General features: G+C 42.3%; 1 protein-coding gene across 3 annotated transcripts in view; it reads right to left on the minus strand.

The window, feature by feature from the left end:
- KANSL1L (KAT8 regulatory NSL complex subunit 1 like) overlaps positions 1-22,959 on the minus strand; it is a 93,251-nt gene that overhangs the window by 13,942 nt on the left and 56,350 nt on the right. For all 3 annotated transcript variants that reach the window (XM_073646604.1, XM_073646603.1, XM_073646602.1), the window contains exons 7-12: positions 22,361-22,517; positions 22,146-22,277; positions 18,612-18,713; positions 13,456-13,529; positions 12,940-13,094; positions 715-763 (exon numbers count right to left, since the gene is read on the minus strand). In XM_073646604.1, coding sequence (XP_073502705.1) covers positions 715-763; positions 12,940-13,094; positions 13,456-13,529; positions 18,612-18,713; positions 22,146-22,277; positions 22,361-22,517 — 669 coding nt within the window. The remainder of the gene's footprint in view (positions 1-714; positions 764-12,939; positions 13,095-13,455; positions 13,530-18,611; positions 18,714-22,145; positions 22,278-22,360; positions 22,518-22,959) is intronic.

The raw sequence follows: 22,959 nt of genomic DNA on the forward strand, positions 1-22,959 counted from the left end.
CGCCCTCCTGGCCTTGCTGGACTTCATTGTAATTTCTACTCTTAAGCTAGCTTGGTGCTTAGTTACCTTTCTCAGTCAGTTTAGCTAGGTCTTCGGACCTTTATGTTCTATGTTGTGTGTTTGTCTTTTACTGCTACAATTTCTGCTAGGAGGTGTCCAACTTTATCCCAGTCCCTAGTTCTTGTAGGGATCCCTCCCTTGCACCTATAGGTCTTCGTACAGACTAGCCGAGGACTTTAGCGGGTCTGATCGCAGGATCAGGTTCCCCGTTACATCGTAGGGATCTAGCTTAGTTCTATTGTAGGGACAGATCTCCTTTCTTTCCTTAGTGCTTGTAGCAGATCATAACAACTGCAGACTTGTAGTTTAGGACTAAACAACCGCTTTAAACTAGAAGAGACATTGATTTTCTCAATTCTGGATTATCAGTTCTAGAAACAAGGAGTGGACAATACATGGTGACTACCAGCTGCCAGATTACAGCAATTTTCTCCTCAAATTAGAATATAGATTTTTAGTCCTGATGTCAGCACTAATATTTATTATTCCTAGCATGTAACTGGGCAAACGGAGTATAAGCAAGTGGTGACGCGTATACACCAGCCTTCCTGGTGCTCGATTAAGTCGATATTGGAGGAATAACTGTGCGTTGTGTTTGGTTAAAAAAGCAAAAACAAAAACAATATTATATTTGAGGCAATAAAACAATCTAACCTCTTCACACAGAGGAGACTTCAATGGTTCAAGGGCAACTTCTTTCCAACTGCAAGTAAAACAAAATAACTATAAGTGCTAACAATATACAGTGATATACATTATATATATTTAGATAGATAGATAGTGGTAGATCGACTCACTCGGCTTCTTAAAGAGGCAGACACAGGAACCGTTTCTATTTAAAGTGCAGTTGATTTATTGCAGTCCTCATAAATCACGTCACCAGAAAGCGTAAATACAGCCTTTGTCCGGCTTAAGGTAAAACATAAAATAACAAGTCTATACAATAGTGTTGTTTAGCCCACTTGGCTTAGAGTCCAGCATCCATGTCCTTTAACAAAAGGATTCACACCAGGAGACCTGCAATCTCCATACATCCAGCATGTGTGAAACAAACAGCTCAGAGCTTTCACCTCCAGCCCACCACACACTAAATGCTCTCAAGGCTGGGATTTTATTTACTGACCTCTTCCCTCTGTACAGGTGTTCAATCACCCTAGCACCCAAGATGGCTGTTTAACCCACTCGTGTGCTGGAACCTATTTCCCTTTTTCCTATTTTTAATCACTGGAGCCAACCACCTCAGTGCTACACATCTCCCCTCCAGTACTTTGCCAGTTACTTTGTCACTATATATATATATATATATATATATATACAGTTGTGCTCAAAAGTTTGCATACCCCGGCAGAATATGAATGATAACGAGAAAAAAAAATTCTCCACTCATGGTTATTGGTTGGGTGAAGCCATTTATTGTCAAACTACCGTGTTTTCTCTTTTTAAATCTTAAGGACAGCCAAAAACATCCAAATGACTCTGATCAAAAGTTCACATACCCTGGTGATTTTGGCCTGATAACATGCACAGAATTTGACACAAATGGGTTTGAATGGCTACTAAAGGTAACATCCTCACCTGTGACCTGTTTGCTTGTAATCAGTGTTTGTGCATAAAAGCTGAGTGAGTTTCTGGGATCCAGACAGACTCTTGCATCTTTTATCCAGCCACTGACGTTTCTGGATTGTGACTCATGGAGAAAGAAATAGAATCGTCAACGGATCTACGGGAAAAGGTAGTTGAACTGTATAACACAAGAAAGGGATACAAAGAGATATCCAAGGAATTCATAATGCCAGTAAGCAGCGTGCAAACTGTGAAAAATCAGGGGCTCTGTAAAAACCAAACCATGGTCAGGTAGATCCACAAAAATTTCGGCCACAACTGCCAAGAAAATTGTTCGGGATGCAAAGAAAAACCCACAAATAACATCAGCTGAAATCCAGGACACTCTGAAAACTAGCGGTGTGGCTGTTTCAAGATGCGCAATAAGCAGGCACTTGAAGAAAAATGGGCTGCATGGTCGAGTCACCAGAGGAAAGCCATTACTGCGCAAATACCACAAAGTATCTCGCCTACAATATGCCAAACAGCACAGAGACAAGCCTCAAAACTTCTGGTACAAGGCAATTTGGAGTGGTGAGACCAAAATTGAACTTTTTGGCCACAACCATAAATATTACATTTGGAGAGAGGTCAACAAGGCCTATGATGAAAGGAACACCAGTCCCACAGTAAAGCATGGAGGTGGATTGCTGATGTTTTGGGAATGTGTGAGCTACAAAGGCACAGGAAACTTAAAAGGTAAAAGTTGAAGGAAAGATGAATGTAGCACGTTATCAGCAAATAATGGAGGCAAACTTGCACTCATCGGCCTGGAAGCTGCGCATGGGACGTACTTGGACGTTCCAACATGACAACGATCCAAAACACAAGGCCAAGTCGACCTGTCATTGGCTACAGCAGAGCAAAGCGACGCTTCTGGAGTGGCCATCTCAGTCTCCTGACCTCAATATCATTGAGCAACTCTGAGGAGATCTCAAGTGCTAGACAGCCCAGGAATTTACAGGAACTGGAGGCTTTTTGCCAAGAAGAATGGGCAGCTTTACCATCTGAGAAATTAAAGAACCTCATCCACAAGTACCATAAAGGACTTCAAGATGTCATTGATGTTAGAGAGGGTAATACACGGTATTAAGAAATGGGGTATGTGAACTTTTGATCAGGGTCATTTGGATGTTTTCGGTTGTCATTAAGATTTAAAAAGAGAAAACACAGTAGTTTGACAATAAATGGCTTCATCCAACCAATAACCATGAGTGGAGAAAAAGTTTTTTGGTTATCATTCATATTCTCTGCAACTCACTCACCCGCCTAGCTGAGGTTTGGGCTACTAAAAGGATCATTTTCAGACCTGCTGCCCTCATCATAGTCCCCTGCTGGCGTGGCGATCAGCACCAGCAGGGGATAATGATGAGAGTAGTAGTTTGCTCCCGGTGTCTCCACCTGTAAAAAATAAGAATAAAATAAAAAAATCCATATACTCACCTGTCCTAAGTGTCCCCCGCTGTACAGTGGGGAAAAAAAGTATTTAGTCAGCCACCAATTGTGCAAGTTCTCCCACTTAAAAAGATGAGAGAGGCCTGTAATTTACATCATAGGTAGACCTGAACTATGAGAGACAAAATGAGAAAACAAATCCTGAAAATCACATTGTCTGATTTGGAAAAAAATTCTTTCCGAAACAGACAATGCTATTTTCAGGATTTGTTTTCTCATTTTGTTTCTCATAGTTGAGGTCTACCTATGATGTCAATTACAGACCTCTCTCATCTTCTTAAGTGGGAGAACTTGCACAATTGGTGGCTGACTAAATACATTTTTCCCCCAATGTAATCCATGCGACCGCTCAGCAGAGGAGCCGGGAAGAATGACTCCTGCAGCGAGCGGGTCCCAGAGTTGTGCTGCGCTCAGTGAGTGACAGGACACCGCTTGCTGCAGGAGTCATTCTCCCCAGCTCCTCGGCGTGAGCGGCCGCATGGATTATAGTGGGGGACACTTAGGACAGGTGAGTATATGGATTTTTTAATTTAATTTTATTCTTATTTTTACAGATGGAGACACCGGAAGCAAACTACTACTCTCATCATCAACCCCTGCTGGTGCTGATCGCAGTGCTGGAATGGGACTATGATGAGGTGAGTGTTCAGGACCCGGCACTTGGGAACAGCGCTAACTGTACCGCTGATTCCCAAGCGCCGGTACGTGTCACACGGATGGCATCCCATGAATGGGTCCGTGTGATCCGTGCTGCTGGCCAAAAACGGACATGTCTACATGTGGATCACACGGACACATTGTCCGTGGAAACACACTGACATGTGCGCAGACCCATAGATTTGAATGGGTCTACGTGTGTCAGTGTCTCCGGTACACGTGGAATCTGTCACCACACGTACCAGACACACTGACGTGTGAAAGAGCCATAAGAGCGAGGGCCATAATACCAGCAGATGAAATTGGTTCAAACAGAGTTTTGATAAGGGCATTCAAAACTAAATTTGGGTCCCAGGGAGCCACTTTGGGAGCACTTACTGGTCTAGAAGAAAAAGAAGCTTTGACGAACGTATGTACCCATGGGTGATCAGCGATTTTTTTGATCAAATAACGCCCCAGGGCAGAGACCTGTACTTTTAGAGTACTAGTGGAGAGGCGTCTTTCAAGGCCTTTTTGAAGGAATTTCAACAACTCCATAAGGGGAACTTGTTGTTGGGTAGACAGATTATGTCCGGAATATTGTAAAAACTTGTTCCAGACCTTAAAAAAATTTAAGGGAGGCAACCTTTTTTCTACTCAAAAGGAGAATGGAGACTAAGTTCTGTGAGAACCCACTGACCGATAATAGTCCCCGTTCAAGTTCCAGGCAGTCACATGTAGGATGTTAACCTGAGGATGAACAACTGGACCCTGGGACCGGTCTTAACATTTCCCTAAACCGAAGCCTGGTGTCATGGCTGTTTGGGTCCCACTCTGTAGGGGAAGGGTTTGTTGATTAAGAACCCTCTAATCTGTCCCTTCTCTCTAAGTAGTGTCCACCTCTTCAGTATTCTTTCTTTGACCTATTACTTCTCTACCTCCCAAGCCCCAAAAAAGACCTCCTATACCGATGAAAAGAGGCAGTGGGGGATTATTTTTCTTGTCTGCTGCTTTTTCTAGTAACTCATCTAACACTGAGCCACATAAATAGATCCTAGTTAAATACCGGTAACGGGATTTTTATAGAGCCAATGACAGCACCTCCTGAGAGAGGGTATCCGCCCACCAAGGACAGGAACCTACTGAATAAAAAGGCGGTACCTCTCTTCCGCATCAGTTTTTGTTTCAGAGCATGAGAGGGCCTCCGAAAAATAGGTTAGTACACAACTACCACCTAAACATTTCTTAATAAAAACACCCTAAGAAGTGCACACCATAAGTGATAGAGGGGAGGGAATTAATAGGGTGCTGTCATGAGCTCTGTAAAATCCCGTTACCGGTAATTAAATAGGATCTTTTCCCCTTCTCCCATGACAGCACCACCTGAGAGATTTAGATAGATCAGACACCAGAGGGAGGGATCACCGTTTGCAACACCTTCCTCCCAAAGGACAGATCGGTAGAAGAGGAAAGGTCAAGACGGTAATGCTTGTAAAATGTAGCGGATGACCAAGTTGCCACCTTATATATGATGTCGATGGGCACATCTGCCTTCTCAGCCTAGGAAGCAGCTACAGCCCTGGTGGAGTGGGCCTTCAGGTTCTCTGGAACTGGCAGATTGCTAGAAGAGTACGCTAAGCCAATGGTGTCCCTGACTCACCTAGCTATGGTCCCCCTTGTAACCTTAAGCCCTTTCCTAGCCCCTTGAAATGAGATGAATAAGGCGTCACTTTTTCTCCAGGCCTTCGTCACCTCCAAATTATAGACTAATACCCTCTTAACATCTAAAGTGTGAAGCTTTTGTTCCTCAGAATCTCTAGGGTCAGGATAGAAGGAAGGGAGAATAATTACTTGTGTCCTATGGAATTTGGAGGCTATTTTTGGAAGATAGGCCGGGTCTGGTCTTAAGATTACTCTATCCATACACACCTGAGTGAACGGATGGTCTACTGACAGCGCGTGCAGATTACTAACCCTACAAGCTGGCGTTAGAGCCACCAGCATGGCTGTTTTTAAGGTGAGAATTTTCTCCGAAACTTTCTCTAAGGGCTCAAAGGGAGGCTTGGTTAGCGCCTCTAGAACCAGATTAAGGTCCCAAGGAGGCATCCTTGGAGTAGGAATGGGTCTAGATCTACTGCAAGCTTTAATGAATCTAATGATCCACCTATTTGCTGCCAAGTCGCAATTATATAGCGCCCCCAGAGCTGATACTTGTACCTTAAGAGTACTGGTGGCTAACCCTATGCTTAAGCCTTTCTGAAGAAATTCCAGGATGGCCCCAATAGGAACCCTCCCTTTGGCGGACTGACCTGAGGTAGACAGAAATTTAGCCCAGGTTCTGCCATAGATCCTAGTCATCACCGGCTTCCTACTCTCCAATAGAGTAGTAACTAGACCTGGAGAAACCACCCCCCTGCGTTAGTAGTGACCTTTCAAAATCCAGGCCGTCAAATGCAGGCCCGATCTTTGGGGATGGAAGACTGGGTACTGCCTGAGGAGATCTGGGGTGTCCGGAAGGACCCATGGTTCCGCTTGGGACATTCTCTTCATCCAAGTGAACCATGGTCTCTTGGGCCAAAACGGGGCGATCAATATAACCCTCGTCTGTTCTTCTCGGATCTTCCTTAGGATAGTAGGGATCAGCATTAGAGGGGGAAAGGCATAGGCCAGGGTAAAGTCCCAAGGAATTTGCAGTGCGTCCACCCCAAACGGCTTCTCCTTTGGATTCAGGGAGCAAAAGATTTTGGTTTTCCGATCGTGTTTGTTTGCAAACAGATCTATCTGAGGTTGTCCCCATCGGCCGACAATCTGCTGGAATACCGCTGGATTCATTTCCCATTCTTTTTGTTTCAAGATATGTCGACTTAGAAAATCGGCTTTTACGTTCTCCTCTCCTCTTATATGCAGCGCCGAGAGAGTGAATAGATGACTCTCCGCAAAATGAAGGATCTGATCCGCTACTAACATCAGAGGAAGGGATCTTGTACCCCCCTGACGATTGATATAGGCGACTGTCGTTCGGTTGTCCGACATTATCCGGATGTGTTGACCCTGAAGAAGAGAACTGAACTCTACAACCGCATTTCTGACTGCCAACAGCTCCCTCATGTTGGAGGAGAGACCCGTCTTGCTGTCTGACCAGAGGCCCTGTATTGAATGATCTCTCAGGTGAGCTCCCCAGCCTTCTGCGCTTGCGTCTGTCCTAATAGTTTCTGACACCTGGAAAGACCAAGGAACCCCCAGAGATAGATTTACCGCATTCATCCACCAATCCAGCGAGTTGATTACTAAACTTGAAAGGGATATTCTTCCATCCAGGCAACCTCTGAGCCGTTTGTCTGCTGTCAGGATCTCCTACTGTAGATGTCTGGAATGGAACTGGGCCCACTGAACTGCTGGGATACAAAATGTCATCGCACCCAATAGAGACATTGCATTTCTCAAGGTCATGGATGGATTGCTGATTACGTGTGATATGAGGGAACTGATCTTCAGTTTCTTGTCCTCTGGCAGAAGTCTGGTTTTCTGAGTCCAAAATGAGACCCAGGAATGATTGAACCTTTTTTGGTTCCAGTCTCGATTTTACTAAATTTAAAATCCAACCCAGGCCATTTAGACTGGCCATGACTTCAGCCAGAGCCAGTGCAGAGTTGTTTTGATCTGCCAAACACTAAAAAATTGTCCAGGTAAGGGATGACTAGGATATCCTTCTCCCTTACATGCACTGTGGCTTCCAGGATAATCTTTGTGAAAACCCTTGGAGCCATGGAGATGCCAAAGGGAAGTGCTGCAAACTGTAAATGCTTTATGTGCTTGCCGAACCGTACAGCTATCCTCAGAAACTGTTGGTGTGCAGGAAAGATTGGGACGTGGTAGTAAGCGTCCTTCAAATCGAGGACGCACATATAACACTCTGGAAACAACATTTTTATGGCCGATTTTATTGACTCCATCTTGAATGGCCTGTAAATTAAATGGTCGTTCAGCTTCTTCAAGTTGACAATGGTTCTAAGGAGCCATCCGGCTTCTTTATTAGGAAGAGAGTTGAGTAAAACCCTCTCCCTTGCTCGGGTACTGGTGTTTCTACTAGAACCCCCTTGACAAACAGAGCGAGTACTTCCTGCTGCAGGGCCATCTGTTCTCTTAGGCCTCTGGGGGCTGAAATCCTGACGGTGTCTCTGGGAATGGTGTTGAACTCCAACTTCAGCCCCCTCCCGATTATCCCTAAAATCCAGGCACTGGATGAGATTTTTCCCAGGCGGGAAGGAAGTGGGACAACCTTCCTCCTACCTGGGGAGGTCCGTCACTTAGGGGCTTTCTTATTCTTGGAGGATGGACCCCCAAACATGAAGCCTCTGTTATTCGGCTTCCTGTCTCTTCAACTACTTTGGTCTATGGAAAACTTGCTCCGATTATATTTCCTCTTCCGAAAGAAGCTCTTGTATCGGGGAACAGATACAGTAGGAAACCCATGTTTCTTGTCCGCGGCCTTATCCAGGATGTCATCTAAGGCCTTCCCGAAAAGAAAGTCCCCTTCACATGGGATTGAGCAGAGTTTAGATTTTAACTGCACATCCCCTGGCCAGCTCTTGAGCCATAATGCCCTACGGGCTGCATTAGAAAGATTTGCTGACCTGGCAAACAGTCTAACTGAATCTGATGATGCATCCGCAAGGAATGCAGCTGCCCCCTGCAAAAGAGGAAGACCCGACAGAATTTTCTCTCTAGAGACATTCCCTTTGATCTGGTCCTCTAACTGCTGAAGCCAGATCATCATAGACCTGGCGGTGCAGGTGGCCGCCACTGCCAGTTTTAGAGCCCGTGCTGAGGACTCCCAGGCCTGTTTTAGAAAAGACTCCGCCTTTTTATCGAGCGGATCTTTGAGGGCCCCCAAATCCTCAAAGGGCAGTGTGGATCTTTTCGAGGACTTCGAGATGGCCACATCAATTTTAGGGGTTTTGTCCCACTTAGCTGCATCCTCCTCTTCAAAAGGGTATCTCCGCTTAGAAGAAGTAGGCAGCTGGCCTTTCCTCTCTGTTTTTTTCCACTCCCTATCTATAAGAGTCTTGATCCTCTCGTTAACTGGGAATGTGCGTCTCCTCTTCTGATCTAAGCCCCCGAACATGACGTCCTGAACTGTTCTGGGAGCTTTGGCATCGGCAATTCCCATAGTCATTCTAATAGCCTTGACTAGTCTTTCAGTATTGTCCACCGGAAAACATGGCCTACCCCCTCCATCATCATCTGAAGACTCTGATGAAGATGAAGAAGAGAGGTCAGGGGGGAAGGATATTCCCTCGTGAAACGGGACTCTACTGATTCTTCTGAGTCAGCGGAAACCCGTTTCTGCTTCCTCCTCTTACGAGAGGTCAAGTTCTTTAAGTAATCCCTGACCTCCGTCTGAATTAAGGTTTTTAAATCCATAGAAAAACTAGGGGACTCCTCTGTTATAGTTTTCTGGATACAATCAGAGCAAAGGTTTTTAGCGTAGGAGCTGGGAAGGCTAACTTTACATAATGCACACTCTTTATTCTTATTCTTAGAACTACTCTTTTTAGGTTCCTAACAAGAAAAGAAATAATAAGCAAAAAAAGAGAAAAAAACAGAAGAGCACATTACTAAGGTGAACTTCCACGAAGATCACTCACCACACTGCCGTTCAGACTAGGGTACCGGAGGCGTTGGTTGCCGTTCACATGAACGCTCCCATCTGGTGGAGGTGGAGCTCCTGCGCAGACCCAGCGGCTCTCGGCGCGCTTGCAAATGGGGATGTGCCCTGGTCATCGCACCCCGCGCAACCGCGGACCTGGGCTTCCAGCACACTTGTGCCAGGGCGCGACACAACCCCGAACGTGCGCAGCCCGGAATTCTGGCGCGCTACGTCACTGGGCGAGAAGCGACCGTGCACGTGAACGTGCACAGCACGGAAGACCTGCCTGCCGGCGCGCCCAGCCACGGACCACCGTGCGTGCGCAGCCCTGGCTGCAGGACCCGGCGCACGCGGGAGAGGACCCGGAAGGCGCCCCTCCCGCACGCAGACCCAGGCACCAGCAAGATGGGGCTGGGAACAGAGGACCCATCTGCTGCGTCTTCATGGCCTCCAGGCCGCATCGATCCCGGGATCCACACTCCAGATCCCACAAACAGGTAGGCGAGGCACCACCTAGAGAGGCTCCCATCAAGGACAGGAACCAAAACTGATGCGGAAGAGAGATACCGCCTTTTTATTCAGTAGGTTCCTGTCCTTGGTTGGCGGATGCCCTTTCTCAGGTGGTGCTGTCATGGGAGAAGGGGAAAAATTACCCTGACAAGGAATAGCGCACAACTTCATATTAGAATGGAAATCTGCTGACCAGTTCATAAGCCAGAGAGCTCTGTGGCCAGAGTTTGAAAGAGCACAGGCACAAGTGGCAAATCTGATATTATCTATTGAAGCATGTGCCAGCAAATCAGCTGCATTCTGAATGGTAGATAAAACCCGAAGTGTGGTCGCTATTTCTTATTTGAGAGTCTAACTCCTAAAGCCATTTTACTAGGGACCTAGCTGTACAAGTGGCCGCTATACAAGGTTTAAGCTCTTCACGACCTTAGACGCATCCATACGTCCTAGCAGGGAAAGGGCTCCTGACTTTGGACGTATGGACATGTCCTGGCAATTGCATAGGCACAGGGGTTGTGCCCGCTCAATCGCTGCTAGGTGTTGAGCTAACATGAAAGCTGACACCCGGCTCTCAATGCCAGGAGTGGTGCCCACACCAGCCGTGGCTGTTTAGCTCCCTAAATGGTGCGATCAATCACAGCATTTAGAAGGCAGCATTTAAAAGGCAACGTCATCGCGAGGGCCAATCGTTGCCATGTTAACTCGAGGTCATCATAACGGATCACCAGGCTATGGAAAGCCTGTTAGACCATGCTCAGAGCATGATCTAAGAGGCTTCTTGTCAGTGCAGCACTGACAGGTATAAAGCATTGCATTGGTGCCTATGGAACGGTCCTCCGGCCACTAGGATCTGCGTGGCTGCTTGTCTCACGGTGCCTCCCGTTCACCATGGAGAAATCTCTCCAGGTATGTCCTCTTCACCCTGCTGGGTCGTAGGCCTCCCAGGAACAGGAAACCACACTGAGGAGTACAGAGCTGTACCATCCTTTTATTTCAGTAGGTTTCCTCTCCCGGGAGGCAGATGCTCTGTCTCGTTACGGTGCTGTCATGGTGAAGGGAAAAAATATTTTCAAAGCTTCTCCGATCAACTTCTTAGTGAAAAAACAGATAGCACTTGGATCACACATGGATGGCATCCGTCTGCTACCCGTTTTTTTTTTTTTTTTTTTTTTACAGACACATTCAGTCTGTCGGGTGAGTTAGTGGTGAATAATCAGTTCAGGTTGCGACATGAGAAGAGAAGTGGAGAAAGATGTACTTCTATGATACAGTTATATGAAAAAGTTTGGGCACCCCTAGTAATCTTAAGCTTAATGTTTTATAAAAATTGGTGTTTTTGAAACAGCTATTTCAGTTTGATATATGTAATAACTGTTGGACACGGTAATGTTTCTGCCTTGAAATGAGGTTTATTATACTAACAGAAAATGTGCAATCTGCATTCAAACAAAATTTGACAGGTGCATAAGTATGGGTACCCTTATCATTTTCTTGTTTTAAATACTCCTACCTACTTTTTACTGACTTACTAAAGCACTTTTTTTTGGTTTTGTAGCCTCATTGAGCTTTGAACTTTATAGCCAGGTGTATGCAATCATGAGAAAAGCTACTTCAAGTGGCCACTTGCAAGTTGTTCTCCTGTTTGAATCTCCTCTGAAGAGTGGCATCATGGGCTCCTCAAAAAAACTGTCAAATGATCTGAAAACAAAGATTATTCAACATAGTTGTTCAGGGGAAGGATACAAAAAGCTGTCTCAGAGATTTAACCTGTCAGTTTCCACTGTGAGGAACATAGTAAGGAAATGGAAGAACACAGGGACAGTTCTTGTTAAGGCCAGAAGTGGCAGGCCAAGAAAAACATCAGAAAGGCAGAGAAGAAGAATGGTGAGATCAGTCAAGGACAATCCTCAGACCACCTCCAGAGAGCTGCAGCATCAACTTGCTGCAGATGGTGTCACTGTGCATCGGTCAACTATACAACGCACTTTGCACAAGGAGAAGCTGTATGGGAGAGTGATGCGAAAGAAGCCGTTTCTGCAAGCACGCCACAATCAGAGTCGGCTGAGTTATGCAAAAGCACATTTGGAGAAGCCAATTTGTTTTTGGAAGAAGGTCCTGTGGACTGATGAAACCAAGATTGAGTTGTTTGGTCATACAAAAAGGCATTATGCATGGCGGGAAAAAAACACAGCATTCCAAGAAAAACACTTGCTACCCACAGTAAAATTTGGTGGAGGTTCCATCATGCTTTGGGGCTGTGAGGCCAATGCCGGCACCGGGAATCTTGTTAAAGTTGAGGGACGCATGGATTCCACTCAGTATCAGCAGATTCTTGACAATAATGTTCAAGAATCAGTGATAAAGTTGAAGTTACGCAGGGGATGGATCTTTCAGCAAGACTATGATCCAAACCACCGCTCCAAATCTACTCAGGCATTCATGCAGAGGAACAATTACAATGTTCTGGAATGGCCATCCCAGTCCCCAGACCTGAATATCATTGAACATCTGTGGGATCATTTGAAGAGGGCTGTCCATGCTCGGCGACCATCAAACTTAACTGAACTGGAATTGTTTTGTAAAGAGGAATGGTCAAAAATACCTTCATCCGGGATCCAGGAAATCATTAAAAGCTACAGGAAGCGACTAGAGGCTGTTATTTTTGCAAAAGGAGGATCTACTAAATATTAATGTCACTTTTCTGGTGAGGTGCCCATACTTATGCACCTGTCAAATTTTGATTGAATGCAGATTGCACATTTTCTGTTAGTACAATAAACCTCATTTCAAGGCAGAAACATTACTGTGTCCAACAGTTATTACATATATCAAACTGAAAAAGCTGTTGCAAAAACACCAATTTTTATAAAACATTAAGCTTAAGATTAATAGGGGTGCCCAAACTTTTTCATATAACTGTATATATTACAGACTTTCTTAGCTCTGCTTACACCAGTGATGATTGCAAATTCAGTTGTGTACAAGCTAATAATTTTAGCAAAGCAGTCTGCTGAATGCTGAAATACCTTGGGGTGAGTATTTCCTTGTACTGTATTTTTTCTAATTTAGACGGTGCCACCAGGTTCATAGGAATAACAATGTTGTCAATGTCATATGAGTTTTCACTCCTCACTCTTCGTCTGGCTGCATTTAGCACAATATTGCGATCCCGTGATTGTAACTTGGCCATAAAAAAAGGAGTAGAAAAGTGGTTACTACATATTACTTTCAACATACGAACAAGGTCAACTTTTTATTTTTATTTTATTTGTTTTGATTGTCACAAAGAATAAAAAAAAGCAAAAAAAAAAAAACAAAAAAAACAGTCAATGCAATATTGCGACATTCGAGCAAAATGCTTGATAGGCTGCAACTCACATCACAACCAAAGGGTGGCAGTGCACATACAAATATAGCACATGCATCTGGTGACAGGGAATAATGAACTTTTTTTTTCTTTTTACGCTGATAAATCTCACAACACTTGTTTCCTACATCTTAAAAAAAAAAAAAAAAAAAAGCTTAAATGTCTTTTAAAATACCTGAAAAGAGGTTTTCTGAGAAATGGGGGTCACATCGAGATCATCAGCTGGGACAGCATGGCTAGGGCGAATCTCTGAAATTATAAGGAAAATCAATTACATTTTACATCTTTTTATATGGTACCAACGATGTCTTAAATCTTAAGATGACAAAGACAAGTAAGACTGAAGACATAGCCGGCTGATTAGCGCTCATTACACTTACATTTGGCGACTATTCCCCTTACAGCTGGAATATTCTCTGCAGCGCATCCTTTTCACACAAATGCGTTGCCCATCAGCTTTAGGCTACACTTGTATGGAGAGAGGCAGCACACGTCTAGTCGGAATATGTCCGCTCGGTCTCATCGCCGGCACCGGAGAATCCTCAGTGTAGGATGTGAGGATTCACAAGTGACTGCAGACTTTTGTGATAAACTTGGGACAACCCCTTTAAGTCCTCTTTCCTTGCATGGTCAAAAGGAGATATGTAGTCCTGAATTTTGAGATTGCAATTTGCAAGTAATAGGTGCAAAGTCTGCAATAGAAATGTATCGAGTGTGAGTATTTCCACAGGTTAAATTAGGGAATATGTACATCACAGAGGATGGTTCCTTCCTACCAACTAATTAAGGCCAATACATAAGAGCACCTTGCGTTCCCCGGGACTGAGCTGGTCTTAGAATTACAGAACGCCATTCATTATGCATAAAACTCCATTTTTCCTACAAAGTCACCTGCGGGGGATATGTATGGATTCCTACAACTTTACCCCATGATTGTAGCAATATTGAAGGCTTCTGAAGCACAAAACAACCCTTTTAACGTACCCATGATGAGTATTTTCTAGTAGCTAAATTACATTTTTTGCGTTTTATTTATTGCCCTTTTGAGTGCGTTTTTTGTCTCTTCTTGGTTTGTCATGTTTTAAATAAAGCTGCTTTGTTTTTGATACTTCCTGGTATTTGACTTTGATAAAACTTTATTGATAAAAAGACAAGTGGATTATAGGCGTTTTTTTTTTCTGTTGATTTTCTGCATTTAATGAAAGTCTATGGGGAAAAGCCGCACATAAAATTCAGTGTAATCACAATAGAAATTGACATATAGTACAGGCCAAAAGTTTGGACACACCTTCTCATTTAAAGATTTTTATGTATTTTCATGACTATGAAAATTGTACATTCACACTGAAGGGATCAAAAGTATGAATTAACACATGTGGAATTATATACTTAACAAAAAAGTGTGAAACAACTGAAAATATGTCTTATATTCTAGGTTCTTCAAAGTAGCCACCTTTTGCTTTGATGACTGCTTTGCACACTCTTGGCATTCTCTTGATGAGATTCAAGAGGTAGTCACTGGAAATGGTTTTCACTTCACAGGTGTGCCCTGTCAGGTTTAATAAGAGGGATTTCTTGCCTTATAAATGGGGTTGTGACCATCAGTTGTGTTGTACAGAAGTCTGGTGGATACACAGCTGATAGTCCTACTTAATAGACAGTTAGAATTTGTATTATGGCAAGAAAGAAGCAGCTAAGTAAAGAAAAACAAGTGGCCATCATTACTTTAAGAAATGAAGGTCAGTCAGTCCGAAAAATTGGGAAAACTTTGAAAGTGTCCCCAAGTGCAGTTGCAAAAACCATCAAGCGCTACAAAGAAACTAGCTCACATGAGGACCGCCCCAGGAAAGGAAGACCAAGAGTCACCTCTGCTTCTGAGGCTAAGTTTATCTGAGTCACCAGCCTCGCAGGTTAACAGCAGCTCAGATTAGAGACCAGGTCAATGCCACACAGAGTTCTAGCAGCAGACACATCTCTTCAACAACTGTTAAGAGGAGACTTTGTGCAGCAGGCCTTCATGGTAAAATAGCTGCTAGGAAACCACTGCTAAGGACAGGTAACAAGCAGCAGAGACTTGTTTGGGCTAAAGAACACAAGGAATGGACATTAGACCAGTGGAAATCTGTGCTTTGGTCTGATGAGTCCAAATTTGAGATCTTTGGTTCCAACCACCGTGTCTTTGTGCAACGCAGAAAAGGTGAACGGATGGACTCTACATGCCTGGTTCCCACCGTGAAGCATGGAGGAGGAAGTGTGATGGTGTGGGGGTGCTTTGCTGGTGACACTGTTGGGGATTTATTCAAAATTGAAGGTATACTGAACCAGCAAGGCTACCACAGCATCTTGCAGCGGCATGCTATTCCATCCGGTTTGCGTTTAGTTGGACCATCATTTATTTTTCAACAGGACAATGACCCCAAACACACCTCCAGGCTGTGTAAGGGCTATTTGACCAAGAAGGAGAGTGATGGGGTGCTATGCGAGATGACCTGGCCTCCACAGTCACCAGACCTGAACCCAATCGAGATGGTTTGGGGTGAGCTGGACCGCAGAGTGAAGGCAAAGGGGCCAACAAGTGCTAAGCATCTCTGGGAACTCCTTCAAGATTGTTGGAAGACCATTTCCGGTGACTACCTCTTGAAGCTCATCAAGAGAATGCCAAGAGTGTGCAAAGCAGTCATCAAAGCAAAAGGTGGCTACTTTGAAGAACCTAGAATATAAGACATATTTTCAGTTGTTTCACACTTTTTTGTTAAGTATATAATTCCACATGTGTTAATTCATAGTTTTGATGCCTTTAGTGTGAATGTACAATTTTCATAGTCAAGAAAATACAGAAAGATCTTTAAATGAGAAGGTGTGTCCAAACTTTTGGTCTGTACTGTATATATTTCTATGGACATGAGGAGATTTGTATAAATTAGATCCACTTTTCTGGACTGTAAGACACTACGTTTTTTTGAGTAGTGAAAATACACAACATCAAAAACTTACCAAAAACTAATTCTGGGAACTTAATTAAGGAAATCAGCCATAGAAAAAATCCATCGTGTGCTAAGCACAACCTTATGAGAGACCGTGTGTCCAGAGAGGAATTGTACCAGTAGTATCAAAATACCTGGACTACTTCTTTCCAAGAAAATTATCTTTTATCTAATAGGCTAATTATAAATCACAGACAAAAGATACTAGTAGTACTAATCAATCGAAGAACTCAAAGAAAAAGTACCTTATTAGACCAATCATAAAAATTAACCTTTAATAGATATTTATTAAAAATATAATAATTCTAATATCTTAAAAACAACAAACCACATTATCAGTGCACAATTCAAAGGATGGAGGGGATTGTGTCTGACCCTATTATGACACTGCCTCACCCTACCTTGTCGCGGAGGTTGGCACCCTGTGTCCTACGTAATGGCGCCCCCAGTCCTCGACGACTTACCCTCCTCACCCTATATCACCCTATAGTGACAAGAAAATTCTGGGGGTGTCATAAAGTACAAAAAATGCAAAAAAATTAGGTAGAGGCGTAGTAATTTCCAGTAGAAATGGTAGGAAAAAATACAAATATCAGCAGCCCTGATCAGTGTAATTTATCTGCAGATATGGCAGAAAAAGAGAAAAGACCCATGCTAACCTATTTAGGATAATCCTTTATAGGGTTCATAAAATATATCATACCAATAGCATGGTGTATATCAAGATTATACGTATCAGAGTCATATACCATCAATGACAAGGTATCAGAGTCATATACCATCAATGACAACGTATCAGAGTCATATACCATCAATGACAACGTATCAGAGTCATATACCATCAATGACAACGTATCAGAGTCATATACCATCAAATGACAAAAACTTTAGCCATTGTTAAAGTGCATAATTGTAAGGTATCAGAGTCATATACCATAAAAAAAACTTTAGGTTATATATTCAAGCAATAGCTAAAGTTAAATAGATAAAGGTGGACAAACACATTTATACACTCCTAAATGTGGAAAATGCAACATCAAGAAGGTACAGTTTTTTAACATGACAACACAAAGCCAAGAGTTGCTGGTGCTACTATGAGCAGCCTGTGTGGGCTAAACTTTCTACTATGGCCTATAGCGTCTCCAGACTTGTCTTCCATTGAGCACATCGGAGACGTCATTGGTAGGCAATTACAAAAAGGAGCTGCCAGCAGTGGATCTTGATTATTTGTGTGCCCAAGTACATTCAATGTGGCAGAATATTCCCCAGACAATCATGAATAAACTCAATGATAGCAGCCAAGGCGTGTGAGTGCGTGTATTCCTGTTCATGGTGCTCATTCTGTACTGAATAAATCAAGATGTTTTGAAAATGTTGTTTCCATTTTTATCACCATTTGCATATCACTAATATGAATATCTATAATTACATAACTTTTCCTTCTTAGAGATAGCAAGTATGTATCATGTGTAAGCCCACCCCTACATACAATGTGATGGGTAAGAGTAAAGAACTTTAGAATAGAATAGTCGCATAATAGGAAGAAGTATCCTTTAGTGCAAAATCGCGTATCCCGTAAAAATATATAAATTACTTCCTAGTCTCATAGCAAATAACCTACAGAAGACATCCTATATGTGTTGGATATTATATATAATGCTACGTATCGAGTATACAGGGCTACAGTCAAAAATAGATCAATGATAATAGAAGGCTGGGTAATAAATACTAGATAATATAGGCCAGAGAATGTACATCGACCTGCCTAATAGTATGTATTCAATTGCAAGCTGAAGAAAGCAGATAAGGGGAATGAAGCTGCAGCACAATAGTCATATGATATGTATTATATAATAATCACCCCCCTCCCCCTCCCCCACACACAAAAAAAAAATCAATAATATCTGAGAAAAGGGACCCCTGACAAATAGTCCAATATGTGTTAAGGATAAAACATCCATTATACTGGTTCAACACCAGCTGTCGATCAATGAAGGGTGGAGGAGTTCGGGCAGAAAGAGAGAGAAAGTGCATCGGACCGCCCACACTGCACAGATCAGCTAATTAGCATGTCAGATAAAAGATCGTATGTATGGACAATAGCTCAGAACACGTTTTTACCGACAGACTCGCTTTAAGATTTTGACTTGTGATTCCCACCAGCTATAACACCTGTATATTTATTCCAATAATTCACTATACTGTACAGATAGTACAGTAAGTCATCTGAATGCCCCTTCGGAAGAGAGTCAAATCACCGCCTGGTGCAAAATACATAAAAATATAGCAAACGGCACAACACAAGACATTGTTATACAGTGAAAATGTTTTCAGTGTTGGGTTTTACCGGTTTTGTTCATGTTTCCAAGTCTCCCTTCTCGATTAGGCGTTTCAAGTACTAATTGTGGCCCAGGGCTCAATATACACCTCTTCCAACATTTGACAGGTCCTAGATAACAACCCAGACAAAGAATAGTGAATCTCACATAACATTCAGTACAATGATCTGATCTAACATAAGGACTGAAGTGTTCATGTTACGGTATACCGATTCTTCACTATAAAACCTTTACAAAAGCCTGGTCTTGTAGCCCTCATTACCCACAAGCCCAAACTACTTTTGGTGCACATAAGCTTTAACTTTCCATCAAATCTTTTTGTCTAGACAGTCCTTTTCATCAACATTCTGCCAGCACTATAGGTGCAGGAAGTACTTTCTCTCAGGCCTGACCTGTAAGCCCTCCTCTCTTTTATGCCTGTATGCGGTGTGACAGACAGGATAGCAGAAGCAGATACAAAGACCCACCCCGTTTCCTGTAATCCATCTCAGTGTCTGTGCTGTTAGTGATAGATTATTTCTGCCATCAAACGGGACAGCAAATTACACAGAAGGAAGACAACTAACGGTAGAGCACCATGGAGTCATATTTCTGCAGGCTTAGTACCCACGATGCAGAAATGAAGCAGAAATTTTCCGGAGCATTTCTGCATGTCCTTGGCAGAAACAATGCATGCGGATTTTACACACGTTTTTGAAGCGTTTTTACTTGCGGATTTGCAATTCGTTTTTCCAATGCATTTTATAGGCAAATCCGCATGCGGAAACACACAAGAAATGGACATGCTTCGTTTTTTTCCGCACCTAAAATCCTGGTTTTTGGATTTGACAAAGCTTTATTGATACAATCAAGTGCGGATTACATGCACATTTACTAGCAAAAAAAAAATCTAGAACTTTGTAAAAAATAAAAAAAAAAAAGCACAACATCCATAACTATTTTTCTGTCTGACATTTTTATTAACACTATTTTGGGATACATACAACATGTTGATCTCTTTTTATTACACTTTTTTTGTGGTGTAAATACAAGTGTTTCTATTTTTTTGTGGGCTTTCAATGTATGGTTTATATAACTTTATTTAAATATTTTTATGGATTGGACTTTTTCAGAAGAGGCGAAATAATTATATATATATATATATATATATATATATATATATATATATATTTATTTATTTTTTTATTTTAAAACAGATAAAAAAGGTGGGTGATTTAAACTTTTTTTTTTGTTTTTTGCTCTATTTCTTTAGCCCACTAAATCCTATGATCCTTTGACTGCTCATACTTTATACTGCAGTATCAATGTAAATTTACTTCTTACTATGAAACAAAGCTTCAGGCTGGGCTTCAAATGAGGACCAAGATGGCATAAAGGGGGGGCCTTCACAATGGTCCTGGCTGTCATGATAACCAATCGGCATCCCACGATTACTTCGCAAGGGGGCCAATAGGAGCAGGTGAACAGGGGCATCGGAGATCATGCTATTTAAATGTCACTATCAGTGATTGACAGAGGCACTTAAATAGTTAAACAGCAGCGACTGAAGTTAGTTCGTTATTGCTGCTGATACAGGCAGATGGCGGGTGAGGTGTAGGCTCAGCTCCTGAGATTGACCATACAGCTACAGCCTTCACTGTGAAGTGATGTCAGAATGTGTGAAGAGGGTTATAGAGTTTGACCCTTTACAATTATGTTGTTTCTAGGTAAAGAAAATATTAATTTCTTATTAGTTTCTCATTATATCTTTACAGTGGTCAGAGCTCAGTTTTACTGACACAGCACTTCAAAGTCTCCGCATAGACATGAATTTAAAGCTCACCTGTCAGCAGGATTGTGCTCAGTAAACTAAAAACACAGTGTCAGGTGGGCACTGTTACACTGATTAATATGATACCTTGGTTGATTAAATGCATCCTGTGGTTCTTGTGTAATCTTTACTTTCAGTTTGGAGATAATGATATGCTCGTGCTCCGGGGCGGCGCTCTATCTGGTGCTCTGCTTACAAATTCATCTATATGCTCTTATGACAGCTCACTGTGCCTTCACTGACCTGCCTCCTATTTTACCTAGCTCCACACTACTAGGTGCATTATGTAAAATAGGAGGCAGGTCAGTGAAATCAATCCATAGATGTCCATAAATTAAGTTGTGTGTAATAATGAGAAATGACACACGAAAAAAGTATTGAACACACTTATTGAAATGTAATACTTTGTCCAAAAGTCTTTGCTGGTCATCACAGCTTTAAGACGCCTCCCTGTATTGAGAAACTAGTCACAGGCATTGCTCAGTTGTGATTTTGGCCCATTTTTCCACACGTACACTCTTCAAATCCTGAAGCTTCTGTGGGCTCCTTCTATGAACTCTGAGCTTTAGTTCCTTCCATTTTCTATGGGATTCAGGTCAGGTGATTGGCTCGGCCATTCTAACAGCTTTATTTTCTTTCTCTGAAACCACTTGAGCGTTTCCTTGGCTTTGTGTTTGGGATCATTGTTTTACTGAAATGTCCACCCTCATTTCGTCTTCATCATTCTGGTAGATTGCAGCAGATTTTTATCAAGAATGTCTCGGTACATTTGTCCACTCATCCTTCCTTTAATCATATGAAGTTTGCCAGTGCCAATTTTGGTCTCATCTGACCAGGCTATATTTTCCCAGTGTTTCACAGGCTTGTCTAAATGTTGTTGAGCAAACTGTAAACGTGCTTGAACATGCTTTTTGTTCAGCAAAGGATTTTTGCGTCGTGAGTGTGCATACAGGCCATGGAGGATGAGTGCATTACTTATAGTTTTCTTTGAAACAATTGTATCTGCTGATTCCAGGTCTTTCTGTAGCTTTCCACAGGTGGTCCTTGGCTCTTGGACAACTCTTCTGATCATTATTTTCACTCCCCTGACTGAACTCTTGCGGGGAGCACCTGGTCGTGGCTGGTTTATGGTGAAATAATGTTCTTTCCACTTTTGAATTATGGCTCCAACAGTACTCACTGGAACCTTCGGTAGTTTAGATATTCTTCTGTAACTAATGGCATCAGTATGTTTTGCAACAACAAGGTTGTGAAGGTTTTGAGACGGCTCATTAATTTTACTCATCATGAGATGTTTCTTGTATGGCACCTTGGTAATGAGACCCCTTTTTATAGGCCATCAGTTGAACCAGCTGATTTTATTTTTCACTGAAGTGGCAGGATTGCTTTAGAATTACTGATAGATTTCAGCTGGTGTCATGACTTTCATGGCTTTTTGCACCTCTCTTTCTTCAGGTGTTCAATACTTTTTCCCTGCGTCATTTCTCATTATTGCACATAATTTAATTTATGGACATCTATGGTTTGATTTCTTTGTCTGGTGAGAATTTCATGTCAATAGCACCTTTACAAATATATTTGCTTAGAAAATTGGTGACATGTTCAATTCTTATTTCACCCGCTGTGTTTATGTGCATATACATTACACACACAATAATTTTAATGTATAGAATACATAGAATGGTTGAAAACAAACATTGTGGGAAATGTTGAGCCGAATCTACAGGCCTACCATGAGGAAGATGTTCATCATCATCTTCATCTTCGTCATCATCATGAGGATAGAAGAATCTGCTGTTCAATGGATCTTTAATATCACTCTTGCGTTTCAGCAAACCCTCAAGGTGCAGACGCAACAGAAGGTCTAGGTGACAAATCAATAATGTCAGGCTGGTGAACATGAACAACGCACATGGCACTGGAAATGTAGTCAGGATTGAGGGTTACCAGAAGGTAGTGACAAGATGGGGTGGAAGGATGGGTCTATCTCACAGACATCTCGTTGTACCAGCACAGGTTTCTGAGGCTTGTCACAACTGAGCCCAATAGAGCTGTAGTTTACAGGATGCCATGACTTGTTACTTCCATATACTGGTTTATGATCCTGCAGTAATAATACAAGCCATGTGAATGCAAGAAAACACAGGACCGAAGAAACTAAATCCTAATTATTATTGTAATTAAAAGGCAGCCTAATAGACATCCTAATGTACAGTACAGTCAAAGTTTTAGGCAGGAGTGGAAAAAAAAAGAGAATGCTTTCAAAAATAAAAAGTGTTAATAGTTCATTTTATCAATTAATATAATGCAAAGTGAATAATCAAAAGAGAAATCTAAATCAAATCATTACTTTGTATGAAAGACCAATGTTTTCAAAACAGCATCAAAGCATCAATTCTTCTAGGTACACTTACACAAAGTCAGGGATTTTGTAGGATTATAGTCAGGTGTATGAGGAACCAGGTATACCAAATAGGTGATAAAATATAAAAATCTACTAAAATGGCTAAAAGCCCATGGGCCACACTGTAAACATCAATGATGAG

This window comes from Phyllobates terribilis, unplaced genomic scaffold, assembly GCF_046119375.1.
Source record: "Phyllobates terribilis strain yellow unplaced genomic scaffold, ASM4611937v1 Scaffold_9__5_contigs__length_417890890, whole genome shotgun sequence".
NCBI lineage: Eukaryota > Metazoa > Chordata > Amphibia > Anura > Dendrobatidae > Phyllobates > Phyllobates terribilis.